Raw genomic sequence first — 19884 nt, forward strand, 5'->3', positions numbered from 1 at the left:
TCCTTCTGCCTCTCTCATTCTGGTCCTCTCTCTGCAAACCCATATCAAGGCTCTGGGTCTCTGCTGTACCCAAGAACAGTAGGATAAATCTAAGTGGCTCACCCACCTCAGAGCACTATGCCCCAGTTTGAGTTGAGAGCCTCAGCAGAATTCTCTGAGAAATATTCAGCCCTGGAAAGACTGTGGTCAGCAATCAGAATCCTCAAAAACAAATGCCAAAACTATGAAAATATGTATTTTTGGAAAAAGAGTTTCTTTGTAATTTTATGAAAAGAGGCTTAATTTTATAAAAAGGGAAAAAGAAAAAAGAAAAGAAAGGAAAATACCTACCATGTTAAAAAGACCTGACCTTCAGCTTTTAAGCATATGCACAGTCAGATATAGACGTACAGTGAAACACCATCATCCTGCCACACACCCACACTGACAGAAACACTGACACACAAACACTTGTACACTGTCTTTACACATCCCTGACTCAGCCACCCCACTGTTGCAAACACATACCCAGAGAAACTCACAGCCTAATTTTAGGCACATGCATTTAGACAGTGTTTCCCAGCCTTCCCAGAGCACTGACTTATTTTCACGACAGGCACTGAAGTAAGCACAACATTTATATAGCAGCATACTCCTGCACTGGCTCCAAATGTTCCCTCCTAATGCGATGATAAACGTAATGGGCTTCTGATAAGATCATGTGTTTGGGATAAAAGAATACTCAAGACCTACTCCAACCCGATGACTTAATTCAAACTCACATGGATGGGAAGGCAGCCTTTGAATAGCTGTGATCCAGGCCAGTGTGTGATCCTAACAGAGGCTAATTTGTTCCTGATTATGCCTAAGACCCCAATAAATCTGTCTGCTCAGAGTCTGCAAAACCCGAGGGAGGAACCGAGCGCAGAGACTGGGATGTCTGAATTAAATGGAGGCTGCCTAAATGATTAACAAAGTCCTGCTGAACTGCACTGTCATGAGCCCTTGTGCTGTGCTGGCCCTGGAGAGCTGCCTCACCCTGCGCCGGCGGGATGACACCGCGCACAAAAGCTGAGAGATGATGCACCCACTCGCCTTTGTGTGCTTTGAAAAATGGGGGGGGAAAGTGGCTTTACAACCCTAGTTTACTTTTAAGGAAGATCTGTAAGTCCTACTATTGACACACCATTCAGCTTGCAGTGCTGGGCTTTGAGGGAAGTGTTGGTGAGAAGAGGGGAGGACCTTTCCTCCCTGTGAGCTTCCTAATTCTGAGTGATGGTGAAGAGGGGGATGTGATTAAATCCTCCCCAGACACGAGGGCATCAACCTTCAACATCCAAATGTGGTGCATCACTGGGTGGGCTGCCAAAAAGCAGCAAAGATTCTTCCTTCCCCACGTGCTGAGCACCAGCTCTGACTCCAGATTCGTCCTGTGCTCTTGGATGCTTGGTAAGTTTCGTGTTGGGTTTTACATTTTCACGATCAAAGTGAAGGACAACCAGGTTGTTTCTTCCTACTATTGCCCTCACAAAATAAAAACAGGCTTTTTCCCTTTCCTCAGTGATGTGAATGCAGCTCAGTTAAATCCATAGAGTCCTACAGGTTCAAAGTTGGGGAGGGCAGTGTCAGGAGTGGAGTATTTCTAGGAATCAGTAGCTGGAGATGATACAAAATGCCTTTTCTGTTCTCTTTTTAACAATATGAGCTAGTTTTTGTCCCCACAGTGGTCTACAGGCTCCCAAGACATGCTGAAGATCATATCAATGTGTTGGTCATGCATGTTCATCAACACCGTGGACTTCTCACTTCATGTATGAATCTGATTTGAAGTAGATGTGGAGGAAGGGAACATAAAGGAAATCTGATTTGTCCTCAAGGGAAAAATGACTTCAAAAAATTAAAAATCAGTTGCCTGGAAATCCAGCTTAAATCTAGAACAGTAAAATGTCTGCAGGCACAGCACCTGGCAGCAGGAGAGAGCATCTCTGGGGGATTGACAACAGATGCTGCAGGATTCTCAGCTGAGCTCAGGGAACCTGTATTCATTCAGGCAGCCCAGGCTGCTTTTCCCTGGAAAAGTTCTTTCTGAAGGCACAAAAATGTTGGGGCCAAAACAACACCCCTGTCTTGCCCTTGCTGTGGGACAAGGCAGTCTCCAGTTCAGCAAAGATTTCTGTGGTGTTTGGGAATCCCTGAAGGCTCTGTGGCAGCACCAACCTGGAGATGGGGGGTTTGTTGGAGAAATAGGTCAGCAAGACCTGGTTTGCTCACTCTTTAAGGCCTTAAGATCCAGAATGATCTTGGGGCTCGTGTATGTTGCACCAGAAAATGATGCAAACTCCATCTCTCCTTGCTTCCTAAGCTGCCCCAGCACAGTGCAAGAGGCAGCCTTTTATATTGAAATACAGACCTCTCCTCTGGGGTTCAGAAACGACAGGATGCTCAAGATAATGCAGAGGATTTAGGGAGCACTGGGAAGCACCTGCCAGAGCAGGTCTGGATGAGCAGGTAACTTGCCATCGCTGTTACCTGTTTGAAGAGAAGCTGGAAAATCATCAGCAAAATGAATGAAGTCTGGTAGAGGCCAGGAAGCAAACATGCAGCATATAGACTTATCAGTGACAGGCAGCCTTTCACCTCATTAAAAAAAAGAGAGATGAAGAGATCCAATTCATGGCACAGGGCACATCCTCCAACAAGGTTTTTAATGTCCAAGCAGGGTAGTCAAAGTTCTGGGGACAGACACTGGGGGCAGCTTCCTGTTTTCAGCTGGAACGTAGTGATTGGCATCGGCATAGTCTTCTTTTGTGCAACAACTACTATTTTTTTAAAAGGCCAGACAAAAAAAAAGGAGTATTTTTAAGCTCAGCTGTTTACTTAGGGATGTTTCCAACTATAACAAGCCTCATGCCACATAACTGTTTGTCCGGAAAAAAAAAAAAAGAAGAGAAAGAAAGAAAAAAAAAGGGGGGGGGACAAAAATGCAGAAGCATTGTCTCAGAGTAACAAATTCTTGGAAAAGAACGAGCTTCGCATTTTAACCCCTGAAAGGTCTGTCCAGAGGTGTGTAGGCCTTCAGACACGGCGAGGGCCAAACCCCAGGCTCACCAAAGTCAGCAACTTCTGCAGAAGCAGCGTTTTACCACCACGTCACTTAACCGGCATCTCCAGGGCCGGTGTTTATGTTCACACAGATGAGGAGAAATGGATCCAGAGGTTTCTATCACAAAGGGAGAAATAATTCCACTGCAGATCACATGAACCCGGCGGCTGAGTGACCGCAGAACCTGCTCCATTTATTTCTATGGGAGTTTCACCTTTGGCTTCAGTGGGAAGAGAGTGAATAACATGGCCTGCTTCCAGGATATCTGCTAATCTCTTCTTTAATATTGAAGAAGGCAGAGACAGAGATATTTCCTGCTACAGTAAAATATTCAAGAGTTATTTTCCTTCCTGGATGTCCTGATTTGAAGAGAGGAAAACCATTACGCGGAGCTCGGGCAGACCTTTCTGAATGAAGTCGCATATCAATACAACTGTGACGTCTTCCTTCGATGAAATAAAACAGAAACCTTGGAAGTGAAGGCAGCGCGGGTGTCGCAATCCGCTGCGGAACATCCAGGGGCCTCGCAGGAGGCTTTTTCCGTGGAAGATGACAATCGTGTCTGAGCATCTCCTGAAGGGAGCAGGCAGGCTTTGCGCAGTGTGGCTCCCTGGCAATTCAGCTGCTTCGTGGAAATACATTCCTGGGTGTGCCGGGCTTGCTTTGTGTGGCGTGACTCGGCTCGTCGGTATGAGCTCCGATATAGCGGTCGGGGCACCATAATTATGCAATTGATCTGCGTGCTGCAGACAGATCCAGTTACAGCTCCCTCGCAGAGCCCGGCACTGAAATTTGATATTTCACCTCCAGGAACATGAGTGTCACTTAAGAGAAAGGATATTTCCTATTGCTGGCAGTGGTAGTAAGGTCTTGTCTGTTCTGCAGCTAGCTAAGGTGGCCATCCCCAAGTCCAGGCAACCAGACATGGCCAAGAGGAGCCAATGTGGCCATCCTTAAAACCAAAGAATCACAGAACATGCCAAGTTGGAAGGGACTTACAATGATCATGGAGTCCAACCCTTAGCCCTGCACAGAACTGTCCCCAGGAGTCACACCATGTGCCTGACAGCATTGTCCAAACTCTCCTGGAGCTCTGGCAGCCTTGGTGCTGTGCCCACTGCCCTGGGTAGCCTGGTCAGTGCTCAACCACCTTCTCTGGGGGAAGAACCTTTTTCTAATATCCAGCCTAAACCTCTCCTGAAACAACTTTAGGCCATTCCCCGGGGTTCTGTCACTGGTCACCACAAAGAACAGGAGCCAAGGTGGCCATTCCCAAGCCCAGGCAACCAGGCATGTTGTAAGAGCACTACAACACACATTCTCTTTCCACCTCACCTTGTTTCCCTCCCCGGACGATCAGATAAATCAGAAAAGTGATGCCAAGTGGATTTTGATACTATATAGATTTATCAGCTATACTTGGAGACTGTTCAACTGAAAAGGTTTCTGTCACACAAGGGAGCAACGACTACAACCATGAGAAGGGTGGCCAGGGTGGCCCTTCTCAACACCTGACATGCTTGGGAGGCTGAGGAGGAGTCCAAGAGCAAAAACCCAGCGGTGCCATTACCCAAGGAAAACAAACTGCTTGTTTGTGCATGTGGTTGGATGTTATTGCAAAGGAAGGTCTTGTGCTCAGCATCATCCTCTGAGCACAGCAAGTTGCTGTTGAGTCACAGAGGATGCTCTAAGGAAGGAATTACGACCAGCCTCTCTGATCCACAGAGAGTAATGTGTGAGGGATGCAACAAACGCAGGAGTAATTCTGCTGCTGGGCTCTCATTGTAGCTGTGTCCTAAAAACCAAAGCTGGATTGAGCTGGGCTGGAGTCACTGGCCTTGGGAAAAATGCAGGCAAATACCACTCCAGCCCACATTCTCCCCCACAAAAAAGCCCACATTCTCTTTTGTATTTTGCTGCCTGAGATGCCTGCTCTCTCTGCTCTGTGGCTCAGCTGAATCTCCTAGGATTGCACTATTAATGATGACAGTCTTGAAAATCACTTTAAGAGACTTTATGACTACTAACTTGCCAAAGGAGTGCTTAGACATTTTAGAACATGTAGCCACACTCCCGCGAGCTGCAGGAAACACTCAGCTTCAAAGTATTTGCCTTGAGCTGAAGGAGTCACACAAATATCATCTGAGTAAGCCTGGTCAGTAAATTCATTACTATTTGCCATGAAATTCTGCTATAGAACCTCAGCTGCTTGAACAACAGCAACACTCTTTCCCAAGCTCCTTGGTCAATGCTTTCACCTTATTGATGCCCTGGGAGATGCTGAGTCTCTCTTGCAAGGTGGCTCAGTTTCTCCCATGCTGTTGTTCTACTGAAAGCCCTCGGCAGGGTCAGCCAAGGCCTATTTAATGCTCATGAAAGAAGGCAAAATCACCATTAGCTGCTGTGTGGGGCCACAGTTTCAGCAGCCAAAGCTGTGTTCCTATGCAATGGTATGAGGAAGGGAGGGGGAGAGGATGGGAGCGAGGCACGGCTCTCAAAGCATGCCCACAATGAATATGGATGGTCATCCATCAATTTATTTTAAGCACATTACTCCTCTGTCAGAAAGGGAAAAAAGGAAAAAGAAAGAAAGGAAAGAAAAGACATATAAAATTAGGTTTGTGTCACTCATTTAACACTGCAATTTCCCCAGAGGATTATGCACCAAACAGAGATAGCAAGCTCATGAATATTAATCATTTCCCTGAATGCAATGCAGCCCGCCAAACAATAAGATTAGGGGAAAGTGCTATGCTTAATTTATGGATAATGGGAGAGGTAAAGGATAGAGCTCCCACAAAGGTAAGGCTCACAGCTGGAGGGAGAGGCCTCTGAGGAGGAGGAGGACAGATCCAGATTTGTAAGGTAGCAGACAAACATTTGAGGCCAAGCAGGAGCAAAAGAAAAGGTGTTTAAGGATCATTGTCAAATTAAAATCATACTTCTCCCTGCACAACCACTGGTGACTAATGCTTCAAGCATGCCAGAAACTAGTGGTAAATTCAAGAGCTAGATATATTTGTTTTCTCTTTTCCTCTACTCTGTGCCTTTTCTTTGTATTTTACATCCCTGAGGCCCCGATCCAACACACCACGGAGACGTGTGTCTAACCTGAAACATTCCCGTTCTTCAGGGCAACCACTCACATGTGGAAGTCAGTGGAAGTGCTGCCCTGTTCTGCTGTAAAAAGGCTTTAGCCAGGAGTCCCTTATAAGCAAAGGAGATAAAGTGTAGCAATAATAACACCAATAAGATGCGACTGAAAACCCCATAAATTACCTGGCAAACTTAAAGGGAGATAGAAGTTCTGGAGCTACTTCCCAGCTGTGTTTCAATGTGTCTATCAGTCTTTACTCATCTCTTTTCATATTACTTTCTCTCCCCCCCCTCTCTCCTTTTTTATTGATCTCTGCATCTTTTTTATTATATCCTTCTCTTTCTTCAGCCCTGGTGAGCTAAATCAATGCATAATGCACATCCCACTCCACAAAAGGAATGCAAATGAAAGCCGGGCTCTTTCTCGGCGTCCGCACATATATCTGGATGTGCCTGCGCACGATGTTGGTGTGTGGGAGTGCACGCCAAGGACAAGGTGCTCAGCTGTGCCTCAGACACCCATTTCTCACTGCTCCGCTGGGAACGGATCAAGAGCTAAGCCCTGGGTTCCCACAACTGCGAGTCATAACTCTTACAAATGGGGTCTGCCTTACACAGGTTGAACTTGGCTGAGATCCGCGGTAACCGCGAAAATCGGTTGTCCCGGGAGTAATCAAGAGCAAGGTGAAAGAAAAGCAGCCGAGAGGTAGGAGAGGGGTGCATCAGTCACAGGGACACCACTCCGAATCACCTGTCTCCTACAAATCAAAAGGCAAAGTGAAACTTCCCCCGTGGGACCGAATTCTGTGCAGAGGGGATAAAATATGTAAAACCCGCTGTACGAAACAAGGGGAGGGGGGGAAAGGTAGAGATGATAAATTTGAGGATGGGGAAGGACGAGTGCACTGCAGAACTTATGAAAAAAAAAGGAGCACTGCCAGATGCTTCCATTAATTAATTAATTAATCTCACTGTCGCTCTTCAGCATGTTGCAGGAAGAAAACACTATTAATCTTTTCTGTGTTCTGTTCCTCGGCTTTGTGCTCGGAGAAGGCCAGGACAGCCTGACAGTAAGACCACACAGTTTTCTTCCCTGCCTCCCTCCTTCCTTCCCCCACCCCCTCTCCTCCCTGGCAGAGCAGATTGATCCACTGTTATCTGATTAGAGAGGAAAGGAGGAGGGAAAACAAAACCAAAACAAAAAATAAAAAGAAGTCTAATTTTATTACAGGCACTAGAGCAAAGTGTCTTGAGAGCCTTGTGCCATTTAGTCAAAGGAAAGTTGGACCGATTAAAAAACCCCATAAACCTCATGATCCTAAAAGGCAAAGGGAGCAAGAGAGGCAGAGGGACACCTGCAAACAGGCTGCCTCCATCCTTGGAAATATCCAGAACACAGCTGAACATGACCCTGAGCAACATGCTCCAACTTTGAAGCTGGATCTAACTTTGAAGTTGGCCCTCCTTGGACCAGAGACCTCCAGAGACTCCTTCGAACCTAAATTATGCTGTGATTCATGGCTCTAAATCTAAAGCTTGGTGGTGCTTGCGGGCTCTGTTGTATTTCTCCTCTACCAAGCGAGGTGACTTCTGTGGTCTCTGCTTTGGGAGGAAGGAGCCCACTTGGGCTTTGCACCCCCTGCTATGGAAGCCCCCCTGATGACGCCCCATCCGTCCTGCCTTCAGCAAACAAAATGTTTAGCCATTATTTTCAGCCACGTGGGACCCAATCCTGCAGCCAATTTGTGACAGGCATTGCATTCACTGTTGTGGTTAGATTTGCTGAAGACTAAAGAATGCCTTGTGGTAGTTCAGAAACATGCCTGGAAGAAAGCATTTGCAAGATCAAACCCTGAGGCCCCCGATTCAGCAAAGCCTCTGAACATGTGTTTGAGGCTCACTGAATTCTTTGGTGAAGGGGAGTGATTCCCGGGGCTCTAAAGAGCTACATAATACAACAAGAACATCACTGCAAAAATAACACTGTCTGAAATAATTACTTCTTGTTCTACAGGATTATAACATGTGTTAGCCTTGCAAACACAGAAATAAATTACACTTATTTTTTTTCTGTGCTCCTCAAACAGGGACCTGAGAATTCTGTGTTTTCCAAGAAAACACCCCACCAGTATCAAAGAAGAATTTTGTTTGGCTTAAGGCAGAGGATCAGGTCTGATACTATTAGACTGTGGAGAATGCTGAATTTCTGCTCTTTTTTATTATTATTTATTATGTAATATGAACAGCCACTCACTTGCACAACATCTTTATGTTTACTGGTGAGACTTTAGTGCTTGATATGTTAAAAGGGAATATAAATCAGCACAGTTCATTTGTCTGAAAGATGAACCAGCAGCGTCTCTTTAGCTCTTGGTGTCATAATTCGTGGTGGTCCAGCAGTCACAAAAGCCAACAGGACCTGTTTCCCAGGTATTACCTTCTGTGAACCTGTCCTAGACACTTGATGCAGGCAGTGTTTGCAAAAACCAGCAGCAGTTCTGCCCTGGCAGACCCTGCTCACACACTGAGATCTCCACACCACAGTAGTCCCACCACCACAGCTCACAACAAAGCATTTGTGTGCCTGCACCTTCCCTTTGAGTCAGCTCGTTTGGTTCATCTAACTGAGTCCCTGGATTTGGTATTTCACAGGCAATTTGATATCATTTTGTAATTCAGGACCCGTGCAAACCCACAACCTTCCAAAGCTCATGACAAACAAACAACTTTTCACCCCTGGAATTCCCCTTTCCTTTCCAACACAAGCAAATCTGAAAAACCACTTCCTCTATAATGGCATAGAAAAATCCACGTGTGTGTTTCAGTTGCTTCATTTTCCAATCACTTTGCTGTCAGACAGCTTTTGCTCCACACTCTTAACCAGCCCCGTTGCTGGTCCTGGAGATGAACGTGTTGGTTGACCATGGATGGATGGTTGGATGATGGTGGATGGATGATACAGTTGGACTTGATGATCTTAAGGGTTTTTCCAGCATAACCAATTCTATGATTTTATGTACACAGGCATAAAGCAGACTCCTGCACACCCCTGGCAGGACACCACTGTGTGGTCCAAGGGTTGGGACACCCCACTCTTACTCCTGTCCATGGACCTATCTGGAACATTTTGCAGCTCCCGCCCAGCCCACATCACCTGTTTGAGAACCAACAATCAAATAAAACACTGGGATGTGGTCAAAGTGCAGACCTGGAGCAAGGAATTCAGACCTGCTGGTGAGCAGGGTGATACAGATACAACCACCCAGCTCCAGCTCGAACCCTTGCTGGAACCAGCCTCACACTACGCCTGACTTCTGGAGAACCCAAAACATTTACGTAAGTGTTTATCTCACTTTCAAAATATTATGACTAACATCTTTCAAGTGCTTGAGGCTCTAAGGCAGCAAGTTACTTGAAACACAAACGTAACTTCAAGACCACCAATAGTCACAATTAGCCTCAACCATAAATATGCTCAATTTCAATAGAGCTATTTACAAACGTAAATAAGCACATCAACAAATCAGGCCTCAAGTCTCACAGTGTGGGATGCTGAAGTAAAAATGTAGCTGTTCTGATGAGCCAACCAGTCCCCAGCTTACCACCCCAGGGAAACATGGTGCCTGTGAGGTCTGTTATATGTTGCTCCAGGCACAAGAGATAATGGTTAGATTGCCAAAAAGAGCAAATTTCAGACTTGCCAACATCCTATTATCTGCTTAGGACCAATGCCCTGAGCTGAAGGCATGGGATCACTACATGGGACACAGGGTTTTCTTGGTCAGTCCAGATAAGGACTCTCATAAAATGTCTTGAGAAAAAGCCGACCCTTAATAAACATTAATTTTGGTTCTTGAAGCTCTGTGTGATTCATTCTTTCCCAGACCTCACAGAGCCCTGTTGGTTGGGAAAAGCAACCCCACATCGTGGGGCTACCCCACAGAAGGTGCAGTGTAAATTGGTCTCCATTTCCCTTCTCTGTCCCCAGCATTCTTAGAGAGTTTAATAAATATGTAAAGCTCACAACTGCAGCCCTGCTATCCCCGATAGCTCGAGCATCTTCCGGCCATTGTGCTTACAGGTTTTTGCTAATCAGAGCAAACCAGGCTTGCAAATGAAATCTGATTAAGTAGTTTTCACCTCTGAAAAAGGGGATTAGCCAGACCTTTGATCCTCAGATATTGATTTGCAACTCAAAGGAGGTGTGACCTCAGCTGGACTTGCTTCTGGTCTCAGTCCCTTCCCCTTTCACTCCTCCTCCTGTTTACCAGAAAAAAATCAGTTCATGTCTTCTCACGTAGTCAGATCTAAAGCCTATTGAAGCCAGTGGAAAACCACCCACTGACTTCAATGGGCTTTGGATCAGTCCCACAATGGCTGACTTAGCCTTAAGTCCCAGGCTGTTTCAAAGCCAGCAGAACCAATTTCCCATCAAAATGACCAGAAGCTGGGAAGACATGTTCGCCTTTCAAACCTACAAATTCCACCTTTTTTCTCTCTTCCATGACAACTCTTCAGCTGGAAGTGCTGAAAATACTATCAATTCTTTTCCTTGCCCTCTGCATGGAGGTGTTGCCCACCGTGAGTGGAAGGGCTCCGAGCTGGACTTACCAATGCAGTTGAAGGACAACTCCTGCAGGCAGAACAGGGAGCAGCCATCCCCGTTGATCTTATTCATGTCATCACATTCTTCCCCCAGTTCTCTGCAGGCAGGGCACACACATGCAAAAAAGCAGTCAGACGGCAAATAGTATCATTCCCATGATTGCTGCAACCCCGCTGAAGAACCCCAAAGTCCTGAAAACTAGTACAACAGCTTTCTATGCCAACCCCTAAAATACATCCTCCCTTGTGCTCCAGCCCCGAGTTTCATCATTCCTGGTCCACAGGCTTGCCTGGCCACTTCTCTGCTGCACATGTGGATACCACTTGCTGTTCTCTGATGAGGTTATGAGCAACTTCCTTCATAGCTGGTGTGGCTGCAGCTCAGCAGGTGGGGAAAAAGAGAACAGGAATCTCTGAAACTCTTTGTATTAAATCTGGAAGGGCCAGACTGTGACCCCAGCTGGGAATAACAAGGCTTAAAGTCTGGTGCTGGGCTGTTCCAGGTGACAGCACTTGGAGGAGAGTGGTTGACAGGGAGCAGGTGGTGTCATTGGACCAGCCCCCACGGTTGCAGCAGCGTGTGGGGAAAAGAGTGGGAACCAGATGAGAAAGGGGCTGCCACAGCTGCAAGTGGGGCCACAACCAACCAAGCTGTGACACAGTCTGGTTCCTGCTCGCTCCTGAGGCAGCTCAGCTATTGTTTGACACTTGCTGCAAAGCCACAAGTGATGTTTGAGGAATGTGCAAACATAACAGTAGCAGAAAAGTTATGTAAAGCAGAATTAATCTGTCTTTCTCCACCTCTCTTTCCAAGTCTGCCCTGGATTCATATGTTGTTTGGTTGTTCTCTTTGATTTCCTTGCCTGTTGGGCCTCATCCTGCAAATATTTGCTGCCAGGTGTATGGTCTGACAGGGTTGTGCTGTGTGATTGCTGATCAGCATTATTCCAAGCAGAGAACACTGGCTGGATTAAGCACTTGCTTGTTGTTACTTCCACAGTTTAAATAATTAAATTACCTAATGCCAGGAAGCTTTGAAGCAGTGGCCTTAAGGGCCAACATAGTAAAAGAATAAACCCTAACACAGTTGTGAAGGATTGTTTTACATTTTCAGTGGCCTGGGGACTGGCAGCCAGTGACAGAGGGGAGCTGATTGAGAACATGCAATTCTCAGAGGCCAAATCTATCACCTCCAAATGCATCCCAGCTCTGGTGGACGGTCAAACAAGAGGTTGCACCAGGAACCTGGCCCAACACGTGGCAGGGTTTTACCCTGTCCCCCAGCTGTGAGACACAGGGGACACCAAGTGTAAGGGCAGCATCCAAGGCCGTGTGGATTTTTCCAGCACTTACTTCAGCCCTGTATAGGAAATGTCATTTACATGTATAAAGATACAGATGCATGGACAAACAGCATAAACAGCACACAGTGGACTCTCCTATCGATCCTGCTGTCTGGGCTCCATTATCTGTATCTCTGTCTGTATCTCCTGGTGCCAGGATAGCAGGGCCTACGTTACAATTAAATGTCCTCATCCTGGTAATCATCAGCACGAGTCATTATCCACAGAGGAGAGCTGGCCTGAACTAAGGAGACATCAGAGGTCATCTGTTCCTTTCTAGTCTCTGATTCTGGCTTGAGTAGATGTGCCCAGATTTATCTGTTTGCTCGCTCCAGACTTACATTTGGATAATCCCGTCTCCACAGTATCCACTTCCAGAGATATAGACGAGAGCAGGGGAAGGTTCACTCTCCTCCATCCCGGAAACAATGACGACCTGGTACGTGTACGTGGTCCTGTCACTCAGCTCCCTGCGAGGCAAGAGCAGATACTGAGTGATTGGTACAACAAAGGCAGCAGCAAAGGGCAGAGAAGGAGGTACTGAAGTGGGGGTTGGATGCTAAAAAAAGCACAGTTTGGTTCATTCAGGTCTTCTGAATGTTCCTGCCTCTTTTTGATGGGATGGATTTTTGGTTGGGTGTCTTTTCCTTGTGAGCACGGTCAGCTCTGTCCACGCTTGATTTATGCACAGCCCTGAAATAGGTGCAAACTCTTGAACATTTGGCAGCTAAACCATTTCCTGATGAAAATCATGCAGTTTGCTGTGCTGCTGCTCACACCCACTGCAGGGATGGCATTGCACTGGCACCATGGCACTGTCAATCCTCACCATGTGCAGTGGGAAACACTAAGAGCATTACTGACAGTCCATGTACTTCAACACCTGAGGAACCAGCCCTGCGCCTCACTGTGTCCAGCCTTGGACACTTCTGCTCCTGTCTGTCACACCAGGGACAGCATTACCAGCAAGTTTGTGGCACAGTTCATTTAGGCAACTTAAAATACCCTGTAAACACTCATTATTTCCTGAGCAGCCCTGAGCTCAATCCAACTGCAGCTGGAGCCAGTGGGAACTTGACTATTAGCTTAAGACAGAATGGGACTGGGGATGTTTCAGTGATAGATAAATAAATAATCCGCTTTGCATATGGGTATTTAAAAAAGTAGAGTGAGCAAAAAAAATAGGATCCACACAACAGCACTGGATCATGGTATTAGCATCGAAATACTCACAGAAAGAATGAGCAAATTGCTACATATTTATGCAAAGCCATAATAACCCAAATCCTGTGCATCTGTAAACGAAGAGTAATTTTTATATGCAATACAGGAATAATATAAGCCTAATAAAAATGTTTAGCTCTTTTACAATGTCTTTTACATTATCAAAACTCAAAACCTTCCACAAAGGAACTCATTACCCTTATCCTCATTGTATCCAATCTGTAAAGCCAGGGAGTAGTGAAGGCAAAATGATTTGCTCAAAGTCATCAATCAGGCTAATTGCAGGGCCCATAAGGCAGCCCAGCTCTTCCCTAACCCCTGCCAGTCCTCTGCTTACCACACTCACATTGCCCCAATTACTGACAGTAATATAAGTGTCTTTTTGTCACAGGAACTTGGTCAAAAAGCACATATTAATGGGGTGTGTACTGGGAGGAGATACATCTACTACACAGAGCAGCAAAGCCACTGATGTGGGTATCAATGAAATCTTCAATCTTCAAGGTGAAATAAGTATCTTGTTACAGCATTCATTAAATTAACAAGCATGACTTAAACTCCAATATCCCACATTATATTTTACAACAAAGCTGTTTCTCATGGATACTGTGCCTGCAAAATAACTGGCACTGAAGAAATTGCACTGGGATCTGATTCTTTGTTCAAATACAGCAGTGAAATGGGAGTGGAACTCAGTGGGACAAAAGCACAACTGGCTTTCTCATTCCTTCAGCACCTTATTCCTGTCAGCAACAGTCTGTGGCTTCTAATAGCTAAATTTGTGAGTTCATGTAGCACAAACAATATATTAATTCACCTACAGACTGGGGGGATGTCTACCCAGATATTGGTAAGAGTGTTTATTCAATCAGAAGGAAAATTTTTAAACTTCTGCCCTTGGGGCTTGTTTAAAGTTTTGTTAAAAAAAAAACGAATTATGGAAAGTAACTTAAGTGTCCAAACACACACTGCTGTATAATACTGAGGGTTTCCTCTAGATTTCATTCCTAGACAAATGCACATATTAAAGCGAGAAGCTTCTGATATATACTGATAAAATCAAAGCAGAGCCAGGCTCTGATTAGTACAGGGCAGTTATTTCTCAAGTTCTGTCTCAAAACCATTCGTAAAATATTTAAGATTAACAAGTACACTTGCAGAAATGTGGATTTTGTCACTGGGGATCTGCTAACCACAAAAAAGGTTCAAATCTTTGAGAAAGACTGTTAACAAATGAACAGTTGGGGCAGCTGTAACAGCTAGAAAATAAATAAAGCCACGCTGCTTTTTGGTGGGCTGAATGCAAAATAGGAGTGTTCAGATTCTGATTTTTTAATATGATTTCTACTGATACCCACTGGTAGTTGGGTAAGTGAAGCAAGTGTGTCCCTGCGTGTGTGTTTTAGTGTCTGTGTGTGTTTTTGTGTACATGTAAGCAAAGGGACAACAGGAGAAGTTCACATTTGTTTATGGGCAGGGTGGGAAGTTGGGAGAACACAATGGAAGAAGATGCTGCTCAAAGATGGAAAGCTCTTGGGGAAATGATATGTCGTGACAGACAGATGATCCTTATACTTTACTGACACAAAAAAGGGCCATTTCTTGTCTGAAAAAGAAGGTGCCCAAAGTATCTGACCCCTTACACATACATTTAGGTATTTGCACAGCCTGGCTCTCCTTACCTCTCTGCAGTTTGGGTAGAAAATGAGAGCTATGAAGTTATTTATGCTCATGATACCTCATGAGTTATGAAGGTAATATCCTTGTCTTAGGTTAAAATGCAGAGAAAGGGAAGACAAATGCCTGGAGGCATATGGTCCTCCAACAGCAGACCTGGGAGACAGATCTCCAGAGGGGACAATCCTTGGGATGAAAAACATCCCAAATCCCCTCTCAGGCAGCCCAGGCAGAAACAACCTGAAGCTTCACAGTCTTCCCCACGCTGGGGGACAGCAGAGGAGCCCCAGGCTGCCACATCCAGGGCAGCACCAACAAACCAGCCGTGCCCAGAGGAGCTCAGAAATGAGACACGTGTGCTCCAAAAGTGCCCTCCAGCATCACACAGGCAGAGCTGGAGATGTGCCTGGACTGGAGCACCAAAGAGCCACCTTAGAAACTCAAAAGTCAAGCCTCAGCTTTCAGCTCAGCCTGGCCTGATGTGGCAAAAAGCTGACTGAGCTGGATGTGGCATTTCACGTCTCAACAACTGGTACCTGAGATGCTCATGTCCTCCTGAACTGTTAAATATATCATATTGGCAGCGACCAGGAGTTTTAACATTCTTTCAAAGTACCCATATTTTGGAAAAATATAGCTGCTAAAGGCATGATATGTGAAATACTTCGTGCAGTAATCCGGTCCCGTAGTGAGGGAGGAAGGAGCACAAGGAAAAAGAAAACAAACAAAAAAAAAGAGTTTACTCTCTCCTATATAGTTATATCATACCAAGGTCGATATTACAGACTCTACCTGGAGATGTCAGCAAGACAAGCTCCGCTCCAAGTGGTGATAAAAGTGTGAATTCTGAGCATTTATTTTCTCTCCTGCCTTCCCCGGGAGCTGATGGCACAATGACAGCGACAAGGGGCACTTTGCTGTCAGGCAGGACCAGCACACGGCGGCTTCGCACGGTGCTACTTGAGGAGGTGAGAGAGAAGAACATCTTTAACATCAAGGATGTGAACAAACACTCTTTTAAATTTATATCTATGGTCTTTTAATGACCTTTTCGAGAAGCGAGTAAGCCGCATTGATCGCTGCAGCTTCCGCCTGTGGGGAGGACTCTTATTAAAAAGCAATGACTCAAGCCCTGCTTAGAGGGGGAATTAGGACGTGCTGTGTGAAGCACCACGAGGGCAACTTGCCTGCCTGCTGTGGCTAGTGATGGATCCAGGGTCAGAAACACAGAACCCTTTAATTCTCTTCATGTTTTTACTGGGGAGGCTGGGCAGTTGGGTTAATCTCGCTCTGTCCCCCAGGGGAGGGACCTCTGCTCTCAGTTTGGGTGTTCCTGGAAAACTTCAGGGAAAGTTATACCTGTGGGAAGTTGTTTTTTTTTTTTTTTTTACTCAGACCAAGGTGGGTTTAAAGGATCACTGAATTTATAGAAGAAACACACATGCCCTTGAGTTCCAGCAGAGCTGACACTGCCCCAACCACATCTGCTCTGTGCATACTGTGGGGCTTCAGCATCTGAGGGCACAGCACACACTCAAGAGGCAGTGAAAGCATCAAGGGGAAGCAAACATCCCATGCCTCTCTTCCTACTACAATGGCATATATGTGTTTCCTACTACAAATAACAGCAGGAGTGTTTTTTCACAAAGCAAAGACTTGTTTCCAGCAAAATTTCAAATATCCTTAAGGCTGAGCCCAGCTCCTGCCCTATGAAAAGATAAATGGCCAGGCAGCAATGAAAGCAGACAGCGTTCCTGTTATCTAAGGACAAGATGACGAAGTTTTAAGCATCCCCAATTAAATTATGTCTGTCACAGGCAGTGTCATGTGGAACACCCAAATTCTACACCTCAAGTGTCCTCGTGAAGGACTCCTCTGGCTTTGACCTTAAATACCCACCAAATTCTAGAGTCAAAAGACAACATTTCCTGGACATCTCTTTGCAGCCCAGAACAAGCCCTGGTCTGCCAGTGATGTCCCTGTTTCCCTCTAACACTGTCACCTTTGCTCTTCTCTAGCAAGGAAGCCTTGCTGAGCAAAACAGGAAATCTGGCAGCAAACAGCAGCAACTCCACATCTTCCACATCTGCAACTCTTTGGATCAGACTGAATACAACCACAGAAAGAGGACCCAGAGGTCTAAACCATCCCTTGTCCTGTCATCTGCAGGCTAGAGCTGTCCAGTCTGTCCCCACATGCTGCTCACAACCTCCAAAATACCCAGTGCCACTTCCAGAGGTCCTGAATTACACCGAATATCCATCAACACCGTGGTGTTTACAAACTACCCCATGCTCAGGTGCTACAAAAGCAATTGATAAGTAAGCCAGAGGATGAGGTCACTTTAGGACAACCCAAATAGATCTGCTCCCCAAACTTCCATCTTTTTTCCTGCATTGCCATTGACTGTACAAATACGGCTGTTTTCTTCCTCCTCTCTCACACATGCTCCCCCTTGCCTTGCCTCTCCTTTTTTTAATAAAAATGGCATGAGAAGCACGGCAGAAGATAATGAAGAGAATTCCTGCCTGACTGCAGTCGGGAGAGAGGAGGGTGGGATGTTGTAAACACAAGAAGGACGTCAAAAATCCCGGGCTCTTGCGCCGGGCTGTTTTTTCAGCTGCGGTCCAATCTCTCTCTGTTTGGATAAGCCCAGCACCATGGCAGGTGCAAAGGCCTCAAAACAACTCTCTTGCTTCTCTCTCAGATACTGAGCTGACTCAGAAGACATAAATGCCAAGGAAACAGCCTTGGAGAGGCTTTTCTCTCTATCCACGGTGAGGCAGGTGCCAAGAGGGGCCACAGGTTTGCTCTGTGCCCTCCAGCTTTTTTGTGATTTATTTGTTTACAAGCACGGCAAAACAGGATAGTTGAAGGACTAAATGAACACTCATGAGTTGGAAGGGAGATGGGGACTGTACAGTGGATTTCTGCTCCCAAATCCAGCTTAAACCCGAACAGGGTTTTTCCAAGGAAGAATGACAGAACAGCCCACAACCTGAACAGATAATCTCAGCTGAGTACTTGGTGGGTACATTTTGTACCATCAGGACTCTGTGCTCACAGAGATGCAAAACAGGGGCATCAAGATGATGCCAGACTTAACTTTTGCTTCTGGATGTATCAGGAAGGTATTTCCTCTAACACCTACACCAACCACATTTCCCAATTATGCAATACCCCACAGATTTGGGATTGGAGTCAGAGGTCGAGGGATCCAATCTATTAGGAAAATATCCTTTTGCTTCTTGGAATATTTCTGTGAACCGAAGTCACCACCAACTCTCATAACCACCACAAATTCAAACCAGGCAATTAGTCTACAGCTCTGCTGTTGCTTATGTTGGTGTAAACCTCAAGTAACTCAGCAAAACACTCCAGGTTTAAACCACTGCAACTCAGCTGCTCATCTGATCCTCTGAGGTGCAAAGGTGTGCATTTGCTGCTCAGACCAGCTCCTACCTGCACAAGAGGCCCTGGCTCAGGACTACATGTCTGGCTGTTGCACCTCTGTTTTGAACCCAGGCCCTGTTTAGGACCTTAAACACATTTGATTTTGAACATTTTGTTTTTTTTTTTTTTGTACACAGACCTCTTTCTTCTGTCCTTCACAGGAGAACTATTAAGTTTTGTAAGTAGCAAACCTATAGATATTTATGCAACTGATTAACTCCAGCAGACTTTGATATAATCCTCCAAGTATCTGCCCTGGTACCAATTTAAAACACAGTAGCATGTTTAATAAGAAACAAAGTTTGCAGCCAAGGCCTTAAAGATAGTTCTTGTTTTTCCTCAAGAGGAAAAAAAAAAGAAAAATCAATGCCAAGAGACCATTTTCTCCTTTCATGTTTAAACAACAACAAAAACATGAATGTTTAAGGTGGCTGATATAAATGGACAATCTCACTGAGATTAGGTTACAAATCCTGGGATAAAGTAGATCCTCAAGGCCCTGGGCCTCACATGGGTGTTTGCAGCAGACAGGCAATTTCACGGCAGCACACAGGTTAAGTGTTGGAGCACCTGGTTGTTATTAGAAGCAGGGAAGGAGGGGGAAAAATGTGTTGTGTTTGCTTCTTCAGTGCTGTGCTCAGACCCTGAGCGAGACGGGAGCGCTTCTCAACGTGGGGCTCAGATGTGGCCACCCCAGGAGGGAAGGCTGGTATGTTTTAGCCGAGGAAGGAAAGATCTGGGACACGAAATGCAGAAATCCCCTATTTCCAACTGGTGGGAGTCAGCACTTCTCTACTGATTCCAAGGGAACGGTGCCAGTACCCTCCACCTGAGGACAGCGCTCCGGTGTCCCGGTGCGACAGGGAGAAAACAGTAACACAACGGGCAGGCAGGTCAGGACAAGTTAATTACTGGAAAGGCCATTATCATCAGTGGCACTGACGAACTTTACCTGTTGCATCGTGCTTTTCCATGAGCCCTTCCTGATTACTCACATCATTAACGACATCCCGGCTGTGCCGAGCTGTCTCCGTGCGGCACCGCCAGCGGCAGCATTTCTGTGGGATCCAGCACTGCTTCAGACCACACTGTGGGAAAAGCGCCTGATGCACACCCTGCACAGGGTCTGTGACCCCAGCAAACACCCCTCAACCTTTGGCTGTCGATTGCTTGTTGCTGGGAGCACTCAAGGTGCTGCCCTCAGCCCATCGGGTTTGAGGAGGAGGCTCTTCCCAATTTAGGGTGGTCAGCTTGGCACAATAATCTTCTTCACCTTCACCGAATCCAGACCTCACCTCTAGGATTTGTTTTCAACAGGCCTGAGCCAAGACCTGACTTTCAGAACTTCATACCCTCCTGTTTCCCTGTAATCTCACCAAAATGGTGAACAGAGCCACGGGAGCA

General features: G+C 45.9%; 1 protein-coding gene across 2 annotated transcripts in view; it reads right to left on the reverse strand.

Moving 5' to 3' along the window:
* Positions 1-19884, reverse strand: part of PAPPA (pappalysin 1) — a 181679-nt gene that overhangs the window by 78654 nt on the left and 83141 nt on the right. For both annotated transcript variants that reach the window (XM_064677104.1, XM_064677105.1), the window contains exons 8-9: positions 12468-12596; positions 10790-10881 (exon numbers count right to left, since the gene is read on the reverse strand). In XM_064677104.1, coding sequence (XP_064533174.1) covers positions 10790-10881; positions 12468-12596 — 221 coding nt within the window. The remainder of the gene's footprint in view (positions 1-10789; positions 10882-12467; positions 12597-19884) is intronic.

The sequence above is a fragment of the Pseudopipra pipra genome, chromosome 20 (genome assembly GCF_036250125.1).
Source record: "Pseudopipra pipra isolate bDixPip1 chromosome 20, bDixPip1.hap1, whole genome shotgun sequence".
Taxonomy (NCBI): Eukaryota; Metazoa; Chordata; class Aves; order Passeriformes; family Pipridae; genus Pseudopipra; species Pseudopipra pipra.